General features: G+C 47.4%; 1 protein-coding gene across 9 annotated transcripts in view; it reads right to left on the bottom strand.

Moving 5' to 3' along the window:
- Positions 1 to 19,525, bottom strand: part of ESYT2 (extended synaptotagmin 2) — a 79,185-nt gene that overhangs the window by 23,302 nt on the left and 36,358 nt on the right. For all 9 annotated transcript variants that reach the window (XM_044947131.2, XM_044947128.2, XM_044947129.2 and 6 more), the window contains 5 exons: positions 15,776 to 15,848; positions 15,468 to 15,557; positions 7,387 to 7,442; positions 3,564 to 3,684; positions 736 to 912 (listed from right to left, as the gene is read on the bottom strand). In XM_044947131.2, coding sequence (XP_044803066.1) covers positions 736 to 912; positions 3,564 to 3,684; positions 7,387 to 7,442; positions 15,468 to 15,557; positions 15,776 to 15,848 — 517 coding nt within the window. The remainder of the gene's footprint in view (positions 1 to 735; positions 913 to 3,563; positions 3,685 to 7,386; positions 7,443 to 15,467; positions 15,558 to 15,775; positions 15,849 to 19,525) is intronic.

Raw genomic sequence — 19,525 nt, forward strand, 5'->3', positions numbered from 1 at the left:
CCCAGGCCCCACTATCAGACCTGAGACACAGCTGACGGCAGAAGCCCCTGGGAACTCCCCTGGCACATGGCACCGAGCTTGCTCCCACCTTTCCAGGCTACAGGCGCGGACCTCTCTCTACTCCTGCAGCAGCCCCGGGCAGGGCTGGCCCCTCACCACCACTCGGAAGTTGGGAGGTCCGGCAACAGACAGGGCAGGGAGGACCAGAAGCTGGCGGGGTAAAAAGTGTACCTTCTTCCAGTTCTTTCCAAGCCACATGCCCTGTGAGGCAGCAGCTCACTCCGAGAGGCACTCTCTGGGGGCAACTTGGCCAAGTGCACGAATACGGCCCCATGACACCCAAAAGGCACTGGTTACAGTGCTGAGCCCGAAGGCCAGATCCCTCGTGTGAGGACATGAGGGCGTCTTCCCACGTGAGTGGCTGTGCCTGGGACACGAAGAGATGTCCAGATGCACTAACTGCAAACTCACACAACAGCACATAACTAACCTCATCGTGGAGTATATCTGTGTGTTAGTGGCCAGTTATTTACTGAGATAGCTTAAGGTTTAAAATTGTGTGTGAGGCAGGGATACAAGGTGAAGTATGTTTAAAGACTGAAAATCAAAGCAAAGAGAACTGCGCACTGAACAAGCACACCACCACCACACGGGGGTGGGAGCTAGAGTGGACCCTGGGGAAGGGCTCACGGCACCCACCTCTCACCTCGCACCAAGCACTCACCACTCCCTCACCTCATACACCTCATTCCACTTTGGACTGAGGTTCTCCTTGATGACCTTGCTTTGGAAGATCTGGTTGCCAACTCGAATCACTCCATAGGGGTCTGATTTCCCCTTGACAAGTCCCTTAAGGTAAGTGTCTTTTCCCTGAAGATCCTGAGCTTCAATAAAATGTATCCTCAGGACACCCTGGAAAGAAGACACAGCAGACTATTCACCGGTTCACCCACAGACCTGGAGCAGAGGCTGGCTTGGGGACAAGACAGAGCCTCTCCCCTGAGCAAAGAAGGCAAACACGAGTGCCTCAGGTGCAAGACCATGGGGCCCAAGGGTCTGACCAGAGGCCAGAGATGGAGACGCCAGCATGAGCTGCTGACCCTCCTGGGAGGGAGGGGCCCCGGCTGGGCAGGGCCGACGGCAGAAGCGAGGCATGCGACACAGGGCCTCGTGGGCCCGGAACAGTGCAGTGTCCTGGTAGGAATCCCATGGGCGGTAATTGCAGTGGAGACCAGCACCCCGGGATGCAGCAGACTCTTCCTAAGTCCTTGATACCCACCGATCACTGTGCTGCATTTTTAGAATAATCCTATGAAATAGTCATTAAACCTATTTTATGGATAGGAAACTGAAACTCTGAGATACATACACTCACAGACAACACAGTTCTCTTTCCCTAAGATGTTGCTTAATTGATAAAATGCCCACCTTTACCTTGTGCTTACCTTTGTTTACCTTGTGTTCAAGGTAAACACAAGTGGTAAAGTTCTCTTTTGAGGGGGTAGCATTCTATACCATAAACACTTTAAGTTACCAGGCACTGTTCATGAACCAATCAGCACAGGATGACACATATTTTTATAGATAAATATATGCATATGACACCACACTTAGGGCAGAAAGTGAAGAGGAACTCAAAAGCCTCTTGATGAAAGTGAAAGAGGAGAGTGAAAAAGTTGGCTTAAAGCTCAACATTCAGAAAATGAAGACATGGCATCCGGTCCCATCACTTCATGGGAAATAGTTGGGAAACAGTGGAAACAGTATCAGACTTTATTTTGGGGGGCTCCAAAATCACTGCAGATGGTGACTGCAGCCATGAAATTAAAAGACGCTTACTTCTTGGAAGGAAAGTTATGACCAACCTAGACGGCATATTGAAAAGCAGAGACATTACTTTGCCAACAAAGGTCCGTCTAGTCAAGGCTATGGTTTTTCCAGTGGTCATGTATGGATGTGAGAGTTGGACTGTGAAGAAGGTTGAGCGCTGAAGAATTGATGCTTTTGAACTGTGGTGTTGGAGAAGACTCTTGAGAGTCCCTTGGACTGCAAGGAGATCCAACCAGTCCATCCTAAAGGAGATCAGTCCTGGGTGTTCACTGGAAGGAATGATGCTAAAGCTGAAACTCCAATATTTTGGCCACCTCATGCAAAGAGTTGACTCATTGGAAAAGACGCTGATGCTGGGAGGGATTGGGGGCAGGAGGAGAAGGGGACGACAGAGGATGAGATGTCTGGATGGCATCACCAACTCGATGGACATGAGTTTGAGTGAACTCCGGGAGTAGTTGGTGGACAGGGAGGCCTGGCGTGCTGCGGTTCATGGGGTTGCAAAGAGTCGGACACGACTGAGTGACTGAACTGAACTGATACTTATAAAAATAACAGCCAACCTCCCGTTCACATTTTCACCAATCTAATGCTTAGACACTGTGGCCACATATTTAAGCGGCATGGAGGGTGGATCCGGGCAGGCTCAGACGGTCCCCAGTGCTCAGAGAACACAGAGCCCATGGCCTAGGAGCAGGAGGACTCCTACGTGCAAAGGCAGGCCTGCGTTCCCCGAGCTGAGGATGCTAAGTGAAGGAAGAAAGACATCCCCACCTCAGCCGTGTCCCGTCACACCTGCTGAACGCCAGCAGTATGACTACCTGGGATGTGAGGACTGGGCGCTGCTACTCTGAACAAGCAGGGCTGCTCACGAGTGCTTGCTGGTCTGTGCACTGTCACTAAGGCCGAGCTTCCTAGAAGGTAACAGGCAGGGGGAGGCTGGCGACTTCTCCTTCATGAAACAAACTCTGAACTGAGGCCAGACACCATGTGACAGGCTGCCCACTCCACCTCTGGAGCCCACGGTCAGTGAGATCACACAGGCGGGACGCAAACCACTAGGAGCAGCCCTCTGAGAACGTGCTCTGGGCCTCAGACAGGATTCCACACCCATGCCCGGCAGGCTCTCGTGGTCTCGGGCTGAGGTTGTTTACTTTACTCAAATGAAGGTGCCTCCAAGATGTGTGGTCCCCTGTGTGAGGCGCCACCCCAACCTGCAGATGAAGACACTCTGAGGGATGTGCTCCCAGAGTGAAGCTGCCGCCAAGCCCCAGGCCGTGACTCAGCCCAGCCCTGCCCGCTCACTCCGTAGGGGGGGCTTAACACCCACGGCACGTCCGCCCTGAAGGACTCCACAGACGACCGCTCCTCACGCCTGGCAGGAGCCTGGCACAAGGTTCCCAGCTCAGGCTAAGACGTGCGTCTTACACACAAGCAGAAAGTCTTTCTGAGGCAGTAAGTTGTCACAGCTGTCCTTTACAATTTGCAGTGACCTCTGCAGAATTAAATCCCTGTGAGCACCTCTGAGGTTTAAGAACTGCCCTTAAGTCTCCGAAAGCTTTAGGCCAAATGGCCCTTAGCCAACCTCCTAAGGACGAGCAGGAGAGACCACTTTTACAGCATCAAGATCTACATGGCAAGGTCATTGTTAGGAGAAATACAAGAAGACTCAGCACCCATGTACGTGAAAAGTTCCTTCAGTCTATCTTAAGTGTTAATGAACACATGCTTACCTTTGGTACAGGAAATCGCAGCTGAGCTATTTGAACTTCGCTGACAAGAGGGACGGTGATTCGATTGGGAAGCACCAGATAGTTTGATATTATATCCAAAATGATAGTATCTGATAAACCACTGTTAGGTGGGAGGTTAAAAAAAAAACAATAATGATCAGACACTTCATGTTAGTTACCACCCGTAATGGTGAACTTGGCATAAACATGATACAATATCCCACCAACAGGTCAGAGCTAGTTCCCCTAACACAGTATTTATGCTGCTATGGTGACCATTATGTGGGATTTATTCTGAGAACACGAGGTAATATTCTGGCTACATTTCTTAATGTCCTAAATCACATTCATACATTTGTTTCCACATAACTTTATCACTGATTTAACACTGAATATACATTTAATTAAATTTCTTATTTTAACATAAAATATTTCAAACATACATAAAAATGCAGAGAATATGAAAAAAACATTTACTCATCTCACATTTATTACATTAAATTCATCTTTCTTGTTATATATGCGGAGCTCCTAATGAAGTAAAAGAATTTACAGTTCATTCTTCTTTACACTTTATTAGGTACTGAATACTGTAATCAATTTGAAACAGTATACACCACTGCACAGAGAATTCAGTAGTAGGAATAGAGTTGTGGGGGCTAAAGAAACTAATGTACTTTCAATATCCTTTTTGTCTATTCTTTGTAAATGTGTGTGAGTGGAGAGTCAGGGGTCTCTGCAACACCACTCCTGAGGGCCCAGAACCTGAGCTGCACAGCTGTGCGAGAGCACCTTTAGCCAGAACAGCAGAGTCCTAGAAGAAACTTACTTCTTGCCAGTACTTCTCAGATGTCAGCATTACGGACATGGCAGACGTAAAGGAACCACAGCCGGAACATCCCCTGGGACACAGTGACAGTCCTATCGCGCCCTGAGAGATGACCGAGCCTCACTGCAGGCTGGGGTCCAAACGCCAACCAAGGCGTGGAGGCTCAGCGCCAGCCCTCTCAGTTCAACGTGGGAACCACACTCCCCAGACAGCTCTGCTCTGTGAAGAGGCCAGTTAACCAGCGTCTACACTCCAGAGGGACTCGGAGGGCGTAAGCTGGCAGACACTGGATTGGTGCTCACCAAGCTGACGACGGAGGGGTCCCTCAGAGCTTTAGCACCCAGCACCCTCACTCCAGGCAATCTCCCTGCAGAAGCATGAGTTTTATTTCGAAAAATCTACTGAGACAGAAGACCCCTCACTGCTGACGCAAGTGCTTCAGGACCTGCTCGCTGCCCCGGGGGTGGGCTGTGCCTCACCTCCCGCTGACGCCCGTGCTGCCAGCAGAAGGCCCAGCTGGCACCTCCACCGACGGCTCCCTAGCGGGCTGCACACCCCCCGAGTCGCCACTCCCCCGTCCTGACCGCGGCAGGGCCCAGCACACAGCACGGCTTCCTCACGCCTTCCGCCCTCCTGGTCTTCCTGACCCGGTCCTGCATCACCTACAGCCTTCACCCCTCACACTCGGGTTAGGGCTCCTCACTCAACAGTGGCAGGGAGCGCGAACACGCGTGGTGACGTGAAGTGACTCAGGCGTCCTGCCGCCTCCTCACACCTCGGCTTCTGTTCTGCAGTCAATGCAGGGAGCAGGCAGACGTTCATTTAGTAAAGCTTGGGGCAAGATTTCATTGTGTTAGGTTCAAAGTTATTAAATATTTACTTTTACAAGATAAGGTCTGCCACAGCTGTTACCTGATAAAATCTTCACAAAATAGTGGCCCAAGTTTTACGTTAAGTACACATGCATATATTTTATCGCATGAAATTTACATAATTATATATAAGTGATGTCATATGTAAATATATGTAATTTTAAAGGAGTATTTTACTATATTTCTTTTATACCATGGTCTCATTTTTGCATGGTGTGTGCCTGTTTCCACCTGTATTTCTAATATATATGCATATATATTCTTAACAATATATGCAATCCTATATATACCTAATATATAAGAATATGTTTTATATGTGTATAAAAATCTATATATAGAACAACAGCTAGAAGGTATGCCACACCAAGTCTGTCTTCATATAAATCCACGAAATGAACCGAAGCTGTGTCTGCACGTGTGTATCTGTGTGTCCTTGTGTACGTGCGTTTCTCCCTTTCCACTGGTTTGGGACTGACTCCAGAGCTGCGGGCTCATGGCCCGGAGCCGCCCACCGGCTCTCTCCGCCACAGCGCGACCTGCAGAGGAGACGCCTGACGAGCACAGGTCGCGGTGCTGAGGGGAGGCAAGCAGGATCCACGTTCTTTTCTGCACTAAAGGACAGCAGGGACTTGCTGCTTTGGCCACTGGCCAGCACCCTTTCCTCCAACTCCGGGAGTCCTTCCTTTGGGGGACTTCCTGTCCTTCACTGCAACTTTTTCAAGCCATTCTCTGCCTCCTCTCAGTGTGGGCATGAGACCCAGACCTGATCATCAGAACCAGGAAAATTTGTCCAAGGAAAGGTGGACAAACAGAGGTCAACTCTGAAACTTTTGCTGGAACTAGAGGGACATTTGCTGGAATCTTCTCCTGAGGTTGCTAAGCATACCACAGAATAGAAGCCAGAAGCTGCTACTTCACAGCAAGAGCCTGCCTGGCAACAAAGCCACACACAGAAAACGTGGGTCAGGAGGCGTCCTGTGGACATTAGCGTCCAGCCCCGTCTGGCCACCTGACAGGGCCACAGGCCACACCCAGCGCCCAGAGCAGGCGCTCCCCGCCCGCTTGGTGGATGGAAGAACAGACTGTCTGTCAAAACCTTTACTCGCTTAATGAAGACCAAGTGAGCTGGGTTTGTTCTTGAAAGCAAGAATGCTAACCAACCCTTTTACAAAATTCTTTTAACGCTGTCCTTTCCGAGAATCTTTTAAAGATAACGGTACTTCTCTATATCCAATAAATCACAGTACCTAAAACCTAAAAACGTCTTATTATTACAACTATGCCTCAGCTTATTAAAGTCTTCATTTTTTCCTGATAATGAAACAAAATAAAATTCTTTCTAATGGCCACTTCAAGGAGATAATAAATACAAAGGAATAGAAAAAAAAGCAGACTGAACCAAGGCTTTCATAATTCAATTTTCTAAGCAAAATAGGGAAAAGAACCCCACAGATTAACAAAGTGTCCACTAGGAAATACGTAACTGTAGCAACACTTACTGCACTTTCGCCTTCAAGCGCAGTGGTAAACCAGAAGCAGGCTCCCTGCCTGGCGCTAACGGCCTGCCACTGTCGCCTTCCATCTGGGAGGACAGACGACCTGCAGCCTGACTAGGAAGCCTCACCGCCCTCACAGGAGGGACGTGCCCCGAAGGCTTCACAGCTCGTCTGGAAGGAGTCCTCACGGTTCAGACACTAGAGCACACGGAAGAGCAAAGACTCCCAGCGCACCCCGCAGCCGCATGTCCGGGCTGACTCCTCCCCGCCCAGGAGGAGCGCGTCAAGGCAGAGAAGGCAGGAAGGGATGGGGCAGCACAGCTTCAACGTAGCCAGAAAGGGCTTGAAAACTTTTTAAACTTTTCTTTATTTTTCTGGGATATTAAAACACCAAAACTGGAAAGACACCTCATGACAAATGAAATGGCTCCAATGAGCCCCAACAGGGCTTGCGTGCAGCTGCAACCCAGAGCCTGAGACGCAACTCGGGTTCTGGAGCCTGAGCGCCCTGCCTGAAAGGCACGGACACTGCCCGGGAGACGGCGCTCAGCCGCTGGGCTGTCTCATGACGCCGCCAACGCACATGCCATCAGCAAGCTGGCCACAGGGCACGACAGAGTACTTACTTCAATCCAGGAATGTCGAGAAGATTAGTCAGTCCTGTCCAGTTAATTTCTAAAAGCTGTTTTTAAAAAAACGGCAAATATAGTAAGTATGCAAACTACTTCTAATTATCATTATCAAATTATACAAGTCTGTTTCTTTATAAATGAAATGGGCTACTCAGTACATAATGCTGTCCTATACCTTGATTTTCACTTTATAAAATATCAAAGCTGTTGTCCCTTATTGGTACTGATAGCTTGCCTGTTCTTATGTTTTTTGATGTCATAATTTTCTCCAGTAAAATCATAATTATTTATATACCCACCCTCCTACTGATGAGCACTTAGAATATTTGCAGTTTATCCTTTTTGTAAGTAATGCTCATAGCAAACACCCTCTTCCAACAACATAAGAGAAGACTCTACACATCTACATAACCAGATAGTCAACACCAAAATCAGACTGATTATATTCTTTGCAGCCAAAGATGGAGCAGCTCTAAACAGTCAGCAAAAACAAGACCGGGAGCCGACTGTGGCTCAGATCCTGAGCTCCTCATTGCAAAATTCAGGCTCAAACTGAAGAAAGTAGGGAAAACCACTAGGCCATTCAGGTATGACGTAAATCAAATCCCTTATGATTATACAGTAGAAGTGAGAAATAGATTCAAGGGACTAGACCTGGTAGAGACAGTGCCTGAAGAACTATGGACGGAGGTTCATAACATGGTACAGGAGGTGTGACCAAAACCACCCCCAAGAAAAAGAAACACAAGAAGGAAAAGTGGTTGTCTGAGGAGGCCTTACAAATAGCTGAGAAAAGAAGAGAAGCAAAAGGCAAAGGAGAAAGGGAAAGATATACCCAACTGAATGCACAGCTCCAGAGAACAGCTAGGAGAGATAAGAAAGTTCTCCTAAGTGAACAATGCAAAGAGTTAGAGGAAAACAAAAGAAAGGAAAAGACTAGAGATCTCTTTATAAAATTGGAGATACCAAGGGAACATTTCATGCGAAGACAGGCACAACAAAGGACAAAAATGGCAAGGATCTAACAGAAGCAGAAGAGATTAAGAAGAGGTGGCAAGAATACACAGAAGAACTACACAAAAAAGCTCTTCATGACTCAGATAACCACGATGGTGTGATCACTCACCTAGAGCCGGACATCCTGAGGGGGCCTTAGGAAGCATTACTATGAAAAAAGCTAGTGGAGGTGATGGAATTCCAGCTGAGCTATTTCAAATCCTTAAAGATGATGCTGTTAAAGTGCTACACTCATTATACCAGCAAATTTGGAAAACTCAGCAGTGGCCACAGGACTTGAAAAGGTCAGTTGTCACTCCAATCCCAAAGAAAGGCAATGCCAAAGAATGTTCAAATTACTCTACAATTGCATTCATTTCACATGCTAGCAAGATTATGCTCAAAATCCTTCAAGCTAGGCTTCAGCAGTACATGAACCGAGAACTTCCACATGTACAAGCTGGATTTAGAAAAGGGAGAGGAACCAGAGATCAAATTGCCAACATATGCTGGATCATTGAAAAAGCAAAGGAATTCTAAAAAAACATCTACTTCTGCTTCATTGACTATGCTAAAGCCTTTGGCTGTGTGGATCACAACAAACTGTGGAATATTCTTAGATGGGAATACCAGACCACCTGACCTGCCTCGCGAGAAACCTGTACAGGAGTATGTCAAAGCTGTATATTGTCACCCTGCTTACCTAACTTATATGCAGAGTACATCATGGGAAATGCCAGGCTGGATGAATCACAAGCTAGAATCAAGATTGCAAGGAGAAATATCAACAATCTCAGATATGCAGATGATACCACCTTAATGGCAGAACGTGAGGAGGAACTAAGGAGCCTCTTGATGAAGATGAAAGAGGAGAGTGAAAAAGCTGGCTTAAAATTCAACAATCAAAAAACTAAGATCATGGCATCCGGTCCCATCACTTCATGGCAAATAGATGGGGAAAAAGTGGAAACAGTGTCAGATTTCATTTTCCTGGGCTCCAAAATCAATGCAGATGGTGACTGCAGCCATGAAATTAAAAGACACTTGCTCCTTGGAAGAATAGCTATGAAAAAACTAGCCAGCGTATTAAAAAGCAGAGACATCACTTTGCTCACAAGGTCTGTATACGCAAAGCTATGGTTTTTTCAGTAGTCATGTATGGATGTGAGAGTTGGACCATAAAGAAGGCTGAAGGCCAAAGAATTGCTGCTTTTGGACTGTGGTGTTGGAGAAGACTCTTGAGAGTCCCTTGGACTGCAAGGAGATCCAACTAGTCCATCCTAAAGGAAATCAACTCTGAATATTCATTGGAAGGACTGATGCTGAAGCAGAAGCTCTGATACTTCGGCCACCTGATGTGAAGAGCTGATTCACTGAAAAAGATCCCGATGCTGGAAAAGTTTGAGGGCAAGAGGAGAAGGGAGTGACAGGATGAGATGGCTGGGTGGCATCACTGACTCAATGGACATGAGTTTGAGCAAGCTCAGGGAGATAGCGAAGGACAGGGAAGCCTGCTATGCTGCAGTTCATGGGACTGCAAAGAATCAGACATGACTTAGCAACTGAAGAAGAAGAACAACAAAATGATTCAGTGAATATCTTTTTACACACATGTTCTTACAGAGACCAGCATTCAAAAAGTTGAAGCTCTTGTCAAGGATATATGTTCATTTTTTATGCTGATATACACTACCTTGTTTTCAGCTGCTAAGTCATGTCACTACCTAATTGCTTTAATATTGTACCAATTTACATTTCCATCAAAATTGTATGAAATGTACTTTCTTTACAGCCACACCAAACACAGATGTTAAAAATCAGTCTATTTGCCAGTTAAAGAATGGTTACTCCATCACTATTTCAAACAGCATTTTCCTGATATTTGGAGAAGGGACCAGCTACCCACTCCAGTATTCTGGCCTGGAGCATTCCCTGGACTGGACAGTCCATGGGGTCGCAAAGAGTTGGACACGAGTGAGTGACTTTCACTTTCACTTTTTTCCTGATATTAGTGGGATATGTTCCATCCATTTAGTCAACTTTTAGATTTTTTTGGCTCCGTTTTCTAGTGGGTATTTCAGAGAAAGCAATGGCACCCAACTCCAGTACTCTTGCCTGGAAAATCCCATGGATGGAGGAGCCTGGTAGGCTGCAGTCCATGGGGTCGCAAAGAGTAGGACACGACTGAGCGCCTTCACTTTCACTTTTCACTTTCATGCACTTGAGAAGGAAATGGCAGCCCACTTCAGTGTTCTTGCCTGGAGAATCCCAGGGACAGCGGAGCCTGGTGGGCTACCATCTATGGGGTCGCACAGAGTCGGACACGACTAAAGCAACTTAGCAGCAGCAGCAGCAGCAGCTAGTGGGTATTTATCTTAGAATAATTTCTATATAGTTGGCTGAGACTCCATTAAACAGATGTGGACAAGTAAAAAGTACTGATTAAAACACTGCTTCTCCTGTCAAGATGGATACTGCACGTAATGCAATCACTTGTGCTTTACACCGCAGAAGACGCTGAGTGAAACTGTATGACCTCTATTACTTACACACACTGGGGTGACAGAGCTGGGGAGTAAGCAGCTCTAAGTATGAAGCAGCTCTAAGTATGAACTGAAGGGTCAAGATTCCTTTGGACAAACCCAAACTCAAAAGCAACAACTTTAATAAAGTCCTGAGAAACTAACCTCCACAGGACTCCCTGGTGGTTTAGTTGCTAAGTCGTGTCCAACTCTTGCGACACCATAGACCGTAGCCTGCCAGGCTCCTCTGTCCATGGGATTCTCCAGGCAAGAATACTGGAGGGGGTAGCCATGCCCTCCTCCAGGGGATCTTTCCAACCCAGGAAGCAAACCCAGGTCTCCTGTCTTGCAAGAAGATTCTTTACCGACTGAGCTAAGAGGGAAGCCCATGGACGCCCTAGACCATGACGGCGATCTCTAGATGCATCTGCCACTAAAGGGAACAGGAGACTCTGAAGAAATGGCTGATTCTAGGTCTGGGGCAAAAACTGCTAACATGAACCTGGGGCATCCTGCTGAATCAGAAGGTCAAAGAAACTCTCAATGGCCCTCCCAAAGGGCGATCATGTCGAGGGACTAAAACTAGATTGCAAGCTCGGGGGTAACAGAGCACCTACTCGCAGGACACTTGTCAAAACGATGAGATGTACCTGAATGCTACCCGAGTTCAGAGAAAAAGAATAATACTAGGGGGACGGGGAAAGAATTCACAGAAGGACAGACTCAGCTGAGTTTGAAGAGATACGAATGCAAGAAGGAAGGCTCCAGGCACGCCTGTTCAAGGCCCTGAACGGGGAGCTGGCCTGTCCCGGAGCACAAGGGAGGCCAGAGCACACAAGAGCAAGCTGGAGGGCTGTGGAGGGAGAGGAGTGTGAGTGACTCTGTGTTTGAGGACGAGACTGAGAGTGCGTGACTGAACAGGTGTCCAGATATGTGAGAGAGAAAAGTCCACCCAGCCCTAGGGGCAGATCGAGGAAAAGCAACGAAAATTAGTGCCCTCCCCATCAGCCCGCAGTCTGGATGAATCTCCCTTTGGGAAACTGAAGAGCCAGTGGGAAGCGTTCCCAAAGGACAGGAAATTACCTCTTTCTGAGGGCTGAGAAGTAGCAGTGAGGGCAGGGGCAGGGCAGGGCGGGGCGGAGACCCCCTGCACCTGGAGCCCCAGCAGCCTGAGCAGGTACAGGAGCAAGGGCAGCCTCAGCCATGCCTCCCCTGAGCGCCCTCTGAGGGCCTGTGGGTCCAACAGAATCTGAACCCACAGACACTGCTCATTTCAGCGCTGGCTGCACGCCAGCCTCCTACACAGGAAGTGTGCTACAGACATACTGGTGGCTCCGCCCTTCCCCAGAGCTTTTGAATTTGCTGGTCCGGGCTGGTGATAAAGGTCACGAATGTTTTTCTTATGTTTTAACAGCCCTGGGACTTCCAGCTTCCACTTGGGATGCAGCAAACTGGGAAGAGTGTCACTCCTGAATGCACAGACAGCTGAGGTGACAGAGCCACCCTGGGCAGGAGAGCCAGAGCAAGCCCTATGAGAGCCAGAGACAGAAAAAGACAGGAAAGACAGGCCGGCTGCTCAGAGGCCAGGACAGAACTCCCTCTGCACCACACAGGTGCAGGGTGCTGAGAGCGCGTCAGGCGCCTCCGGGGCACGGGGAGGGGCCGCTGAGAGCACCAGCACCCTGGCGGTGCGGCAAGAAGCTCCAAAATAAGGCAGGATATCAACCCCTGCTCCAAGAAACTCAGAGAACATCTGGCAGGATAAATACCCTCAAACTCCCCAGTGGCCCCATTCTGGGCCCTCCTCAGCGCAGTGGGCTCCGAGGACCCCCCTGCCAGTTTCTGCCTCATCACCTCACTGCTGCCTCCCACAGAGGGTGGCAGGATCAGCCTCCGGGACCCTCGTTCAAACACTGTGTCCTCCGCACTCATGGTCTCAGGGCCAAGGACCTGTGCCTGGCGCAGCTGGAAGGGGGCAGGCCAGGACAGATGGAGAGGGGAGGCTCACTCCTCCTAGGGGCCATGGCAGCTGGGACTCTGCCCTGTGGCCTGAAGGACCAGAGGCCACGGTCTCGGGGAGAGATAGCGAAGCAGGCAGAACAGGCCTGAGAAAGGACGGCAGCCACAGTGGCCACGCGCCAGCCATCCTGTTCCTGATGCTCGGCTGCAGCCCCTGCATGGATTCCATGAGACAGCAGGACATGCTCATTCTGTTTTTAAAGTTCCCCCTTCATCCTCCTTCTTTGCTTAATGTACATCAACTGCTTGCTCCTTGGAAGAAAAGCTATGACAAATGTAGACAGCGTACTAAAAAATGGAGACATCACTTTGCTGACAACAGTCCATCTAGTCAAAGCTACAGTTTTTCCAGTGGTCATGAATGGATGTGAGTTGGACCATAAAGAAGGCAGAGCGCCGAAGCTTTTGAACTGTGGTGTTGGAGAAGACTCTTGAGAGTCCCTTGGATTGCAAGAAGATCTAACCAGTCACTCCTAAAGGAAATTAGTCCTAAATATTCATTGGAAGGACTGATGCTGAAGCTGAAGCTCCAGTACTTTAGCCCTTGATACGAAGAGCTGACTCATCTGAAAAGACCCTGATGCTGGGAAGGATTGAAGGCGGGAGGAGAAGCGGCCGGCAGAGAATGAGATGGTTGGATGGCATCACCAGCTCGATGGCCATGAGTCTGAGTAAACTCTGGGAGTTGGTGATGGACAGGGAGGCCTGGCATGCTGCAGTCCATGGGGTCACAAAGAGTCGGACACGGCCGAGCAACTGAACAATAACAACGTCAATTGCTGGAGTCCTAGCTAGATGGATTCAATTTCTTTTCACACTCACTCTTAAAGGAAGATATTAATTCCATTTTATAGATGAAGAAACTCAATCTGCGGATCACAGACTCAGAAGACATGTGCTTTGCTACCGGGGAGGACCCCTCGGATAAACATATTCAGAGTGAGCCCAGACCACCTCCTGGAGAAGTTCTAGAAAAGGCCTCCCATTTCAGTCTAGTCTAATCCACACTCCTGAGATGAACCTAAATGTGACCTAAGGATTCTGAAACACCCTCAAGAGTATACCCCAGAGGCAATGCCAATAATGTCAAGTCAGCATGAGTGGGTGGCCACCAATTTCTGGGACATGTCCAATGGCAGACAGTGGGTCTCCCTGGCTCTTCCCAGAACCTTCATCCAAGCTTACCAAACCTTGACCTCTGCTGTCAGGACCCACCAGAATGCTAAACCTACATATAGGAAAATATTTTATTTCTTAAATACTTGAAGACTTCTGTATGCCAGGTACTATACTGAGTATTTTTACCCACTGACATTTAGTTGTCAAATCTAATCTTTTACCGGAGGTATTATTGTACTCTCCGTGTTATTGATGGGGAAACTGAGGCTTACAGAAATCAAAAACAGTTGGGCCTCAGTGTCCAAGGGTTCCAGCTCCATCTCCTCAGATTTAACCAATCATGGATCAAAAGTATTCAGAAAGAAAAAATATTCCAGAAAGTTCCATAAAGCAAAACTTGAATCTGCTGCACTAAGGCAACCATTTACATATCATTTACATTTCAACTATTTACACAGAAGTTACACTGTATTAGGTGTTACTACTGATCTGGAGATGATTTAAAGGATGCAAGAGGCTGTGCAGAGGTTATGAGCAAACACTGCTATTTACTAAGGAACCTGAGCATCCGTGGACCTTAGTTGTGGGAGTCCTGGGACCATCCCCTGTGGAGACCGGTGGCGGGAGATGGCAGTCTGATCAAAGAACAGGAGGAACCGAGAGTGGGAAGTGAGGGTGGGAGGCCTGCTTCCATCACTGAGCCTGAAATGGGGCAGCACGTCCATCCATGTGCTCCATGAGGGCAGCACTTCAGAAACTTGCAGTTTTGTTTTTTATAAAGCAAGTAGCACATTATCAAAACTAAACAAATCAACAAGCAAACCAATGTACAAAAGTTTCACCTTCAAAGATTTCCATACGTCTAAATCATCCAGTCAAAATCCCAAAATCTTAGTTTTTCACTGTGGTGGGGAAGGACTTGGCAGATGGTAGGGAACTGTGCTCTGATATTTTCCAGATGAAAGTGACCGAAAAAGTCCCTTTTCTCTGAAGATTGTGCTTAGGGGCTGTAATTCACCATATAAAGGTACCAGTGATTCTCAACCTCTCACAGCCACATCCTGCTTTTCTGAGTGCTAAAATTTCATTTGGAAATTAGTATTATAAGGTTATTTTTACTTTTTGGCTGTGAGGCGTGCAGGATCTAGCTCCCTGAACAGGATAGAATCCCCACCCCCTGCAGTGAAGTATTGAGTCTCAACCACTAGACCACCAGGGAATTCCCAAACGTATTAGTTTTATAATGAGGAAAAAGTTGTCTATCAAGAGATGTTAAAGCATAAAGAGATGAAAACATACAGGATTCATGCCTCAAAGGGAATAAAGTGAGATAAGCTCTTTTTCTTCACTCTGTTCTTTGGTATGTACACATTCTTGTCAGTGAATGGGAAGAAGAGAATGAAATAAACCTTGACTTACTGGCTTCCTAAGGAAGAAGATAGACAAAGCTCCTACTAAGGGCATGTCTCCAATCAATGGTTCCAGGATCACCCGCATTGTACCATGAATCTAAATTTAAATGGGAAAACAAAACATTAATGGAAATAATTTCACAGGCCCTTACTGACTCAAAAGGAGGGTACCAGATCCTGACAGTGATTCCTGAGCATATGACTTCAGGCTTCTCTAACTTCAAAGAAATTCTGAGTTAATAAAAACTTCACAATTTTCTTTCTGAATAGAGCGCAGAGAATCTGATAGGAAAATGAAACTTAAAAAAGCCTTACCTGTATACTCTGCACACCAGCTCTACAAAAATATCGCTTGATCTCCAGATCGATCTCACAATTGCCTACAAAACTAGCAAAGAAAAAGTTCCGATTACATTCTCTTCATCAGCACAGACCCAAGCTGCAGAATCTGAATACAGCGCTAGTAAAGCCACCAGAACTGGACCGTGGGCAGCTGCAACCGCAGGCCAGCCAGGCCCGGGTCCCAGCACCTGGGCTGCGGCAGCCACAGCCCCAGAGTCAGCACGGCCACACGGAAGGCGAGCCTGGCTGCCTGGCCAGAGGTCCTGGAACAAATGTCACTTCTCAAAGGGCAGCTTCTGGAGAAGTCTCTTGATGGAGTATAGTTTTCATTTGTCTCATAAATAACTGTTTAAAACATATACAAAGCTTCGATCATATTTCATCACAAACAATGTGCCCGTGCTCCCCCACCGTGAGAAACCAGCAGTTCTCAGGCCCTCAGAGACATTACACCTGTTCGAGGCATCAGTTTTACTGAGCGACTGTCCCTTCAATCGTTAATGTGAACACCCATGAACACTGTGTGACGCTGCATGGAAGGCTTCACCTGTCTTTATAAAAACGTGACAGGCCCATGATGTTTTTGTGGAACCTGAATGGTTTGATGCCCACCCTTGATTCTGGAAGCGGATCATCTTGCTCCTGCCCTGGAGCATCAGGAGGAATCTGATAATCACAACAGGCCGTGTCCAAGCACATGAGCAAAATATCAACAGAAGGCATCTGGGATGAAAGTCTGCCAACAGTCACACTCCTGCCTTAAAAGTCACTGGCAATGGCACCCCACTCCAGTACTCTTGCCTGGAAAATCCCATGGATGGAGGAGCCGGGAAGGCTGGAGTCCATGGGGTCGCTGAGGGTCGGACACGACTGAGCGACTTCCCTTTCACTTTTCACTTTCATGCATTGGAGAAGGAAATGGCAACCCACTCCAGTGTCCTTGCCTGAAGAGTCCCAGGGATGGGGGAGCCTGGTGGGCTGCCGTCTATTGGGTCGCACAGAGTCGAACACGACTGAAGCGATTTTGTGTGTGTGTATAGATTCTTTTGGTGAAGGAGGTGCACGCGATCAAGGACACATTTTGGTAGAAGGTTGCTAGCAGTCACAAGAAGCAGACGTCTTCGTTAATGATTGTAGAGTTTTTCTAGCTATGAGAAGATGAAAGAAACTGGGCTCATAAAATCTTCTCTTGAAAATACCGAACTGCTTGAAAGTCAGTTCGCCAGTCTTCTGAGAGCACAGAGGGCCTCATCCCTGGTCTCTGCCCAGAACTCCTTTCAGGGGTGTGGAAGGGCAGTGACCACAGCGCTGGCGACCTCATCCTTGTAGAGGCAGATGGCAACTGACAAGTTTTCTCCACATACCCTAAGGCGTGATCATTTTATGTTCTATTATCTCTCAATTACTCCTTCCCCAACGCTACAGGCAGTGATCTAGTTACGGTTGTTGTCTGGAACATAGGAAAAAGTAGAATGCAGACTGCTTCAGAGACATAAATGTCTGAGCTGCATAACTTGCATATGCTGCTATGTCTGCTGAAACCACAAAAGCCAGACTGCAGTCTTCAAAATGGCATCAGGTAACAGACTCATTTCAGTGTTTGTTTAACAAACGTGTATCAAGGGCTCCCTCAGTGATGGAATAAGAGAACAGGGTTCCCACCCCCTGAAGCTCACCCTCAACCTTGTGGACAGCCTTGCCAGGTACAGCTGACCCCAAGACAAACACGGGGCTGCCTCTTTTACTCCGCTCATGACAGCAGTATTTGCAGTGGTGCCAAATGTGTTGAAGACGCAGAGTTTTCCCATTTTACAGCATCCTAACACTCTATGCTTCTTTCTAAAATAAAAGCAATTGGTATGGACTCTGTTCATTTACTACATTAATACACTTTAGAAACTCAAAGATGACACGATAAAAATTATGACCCTTAATCAAAACAAAACCAACCCTGCTGAGCTGTGTCAGTCAGTAGTTGGCACACAGCTGGGCAGGGGCCTCACAAAGCCATAAGCAGGTTCTTGAAGGACAAAGACAAGAGCCAGAGAAGCCCTTTACCACCAGGGAAGGCAGTTGGCAGACCCCCAATCAATTTTTCCGTATTACTTTTTATCGTGGTAAAATATACATAGCATTACCATCTCACGCATTCTGAAGTGCAAGGCGTGGCATTAAGCACACTCAGACTGCTGTGCAACCATCACCACCATCAGTTCCAGAACTCTCTTCATCCTGCAAAACTGAGACTCTATGCCCCTCACTCAGTGACTTACATCCTCCCCTCCTCCCCGGCAGCCTGCATCCTGCTCTCTGTCTCTGTGGGTCTGCTCCTCGAGAGGTCTCCCACGGGGGGAATCACACACAATCTCTTTGTGACTGTCCTGCTTCATTTAGCATGATGTCCCCAAGGTGCCCATCCCACTGTACCTGGATGGACACTGCCCACTGTGGCCACTCCTTCTCTGTACAGCCTGAACGACGCTCCCCTGTATGCACACAACACGCCTTCTTACCCGTCCAACAGTCAGCGAACACCTGGGCTGCTTCCATGTTTTAGCTAACGTGAACAAAGCTGCTATGAACTGAAGTATACAATCATCCCTCTGGGATTTTGTTTTCCGTTCTTCTGGGTATGCACCCAGAAGGGGAAGTGCTGGGTCATATAGTTATTGTTTCTTGTTTTTAAGGAGATACTATTGTTTCTACAGCAACCATGCCCTTTGTATTCCCACCATCAGTGTGCAGGGGCCCCGATCTCTGCACGTTCTCACTGACCGTTCTGGGTTGACAGCTGCTGCCTGATGGGTGTGAGGCGCCGCCTCGCGGGTGTTAGCAGTGGCGTCTGCACCTCTCATGCGCCTGTGAACACTAGTCTATCTGCTTTGGAGAAACGTCCATTCCAGTCCCTTGCTCCTTTCTGAATCACGTTAATTGTTTTGTTGTTGTTGTTGAGTTGTAGCAGTTCTTTCTATATTCTGGATCTCAATCCTTTATCATATATTTGATTACATGCATACATCTGATTGCACTGATTCTATAGATTACTTTGAGTGTTGGCTTTTAACAATATTAAGTCTTCCAAACCACAAACATGAGCTGTATCTCTATGTATTCATGTCATCTTTAATTTTTCACATCAGTGTTTTGTAGTATTCATTATACAGGTTTTTCACCGCTTCAGTTAATTTCTAAGTATTTTATTCTTGTTTTTACCATAAATGAAATTTTCTTAACTTCCTTTCTGGACTTGTTTGTTGTTAATGTATAGAATACAACTATACATTTTTTTGCACTGATTTTGTATCCTTCTACTTTACTACTGCTTCCTTTCCAACAATGTCTGCGTTTTGTTTTCTTCACACCTAGTTGCTCTGGAAGAGCCTCCAGTGCCGCGCTGGGCAACAGTGGTGACAGGGTGCTTGCCGAGCTCCTGAGCTCAGAGGAGGCGTCTCAGTTTCTCACCAGGAGCGTGCTGCTTGCTGGGGACACATGCTGAGCGCTCCCAGTGCAATAAACAAGCCCAGCTGACACTGTTTCTGTCTGTGCCCTAGGTGTTTTTATCATCAAAGTGTTGAATTTCAACAAACGCTTTTTCTGCATCAACTGAGATGATGAGGTGGTCTTCCCCTTCACTCTTATTACTGTGGAGTATTACATTGATCACTTACGATGAACCATCCTTACATTCTGGAAATAAATCTCATTTATTCATGGTGTATAATC

The sequence above is a fragment of the Bubalus bubalis genome, chromosome 8 (assembly GCF_019923935.1).
Source record: "Bubalus bubalis isolate 160015118507 breed Murrah chromosome 8, NDDB_SH_1, whole genome shotgun sequence".
Classification (NCBI taxonomy): Eukaryota; Metazoa; Chordata; class Mammalia; order Artiodactyla; family Bovidae; genus Bubalus; species Bubalus bubalis.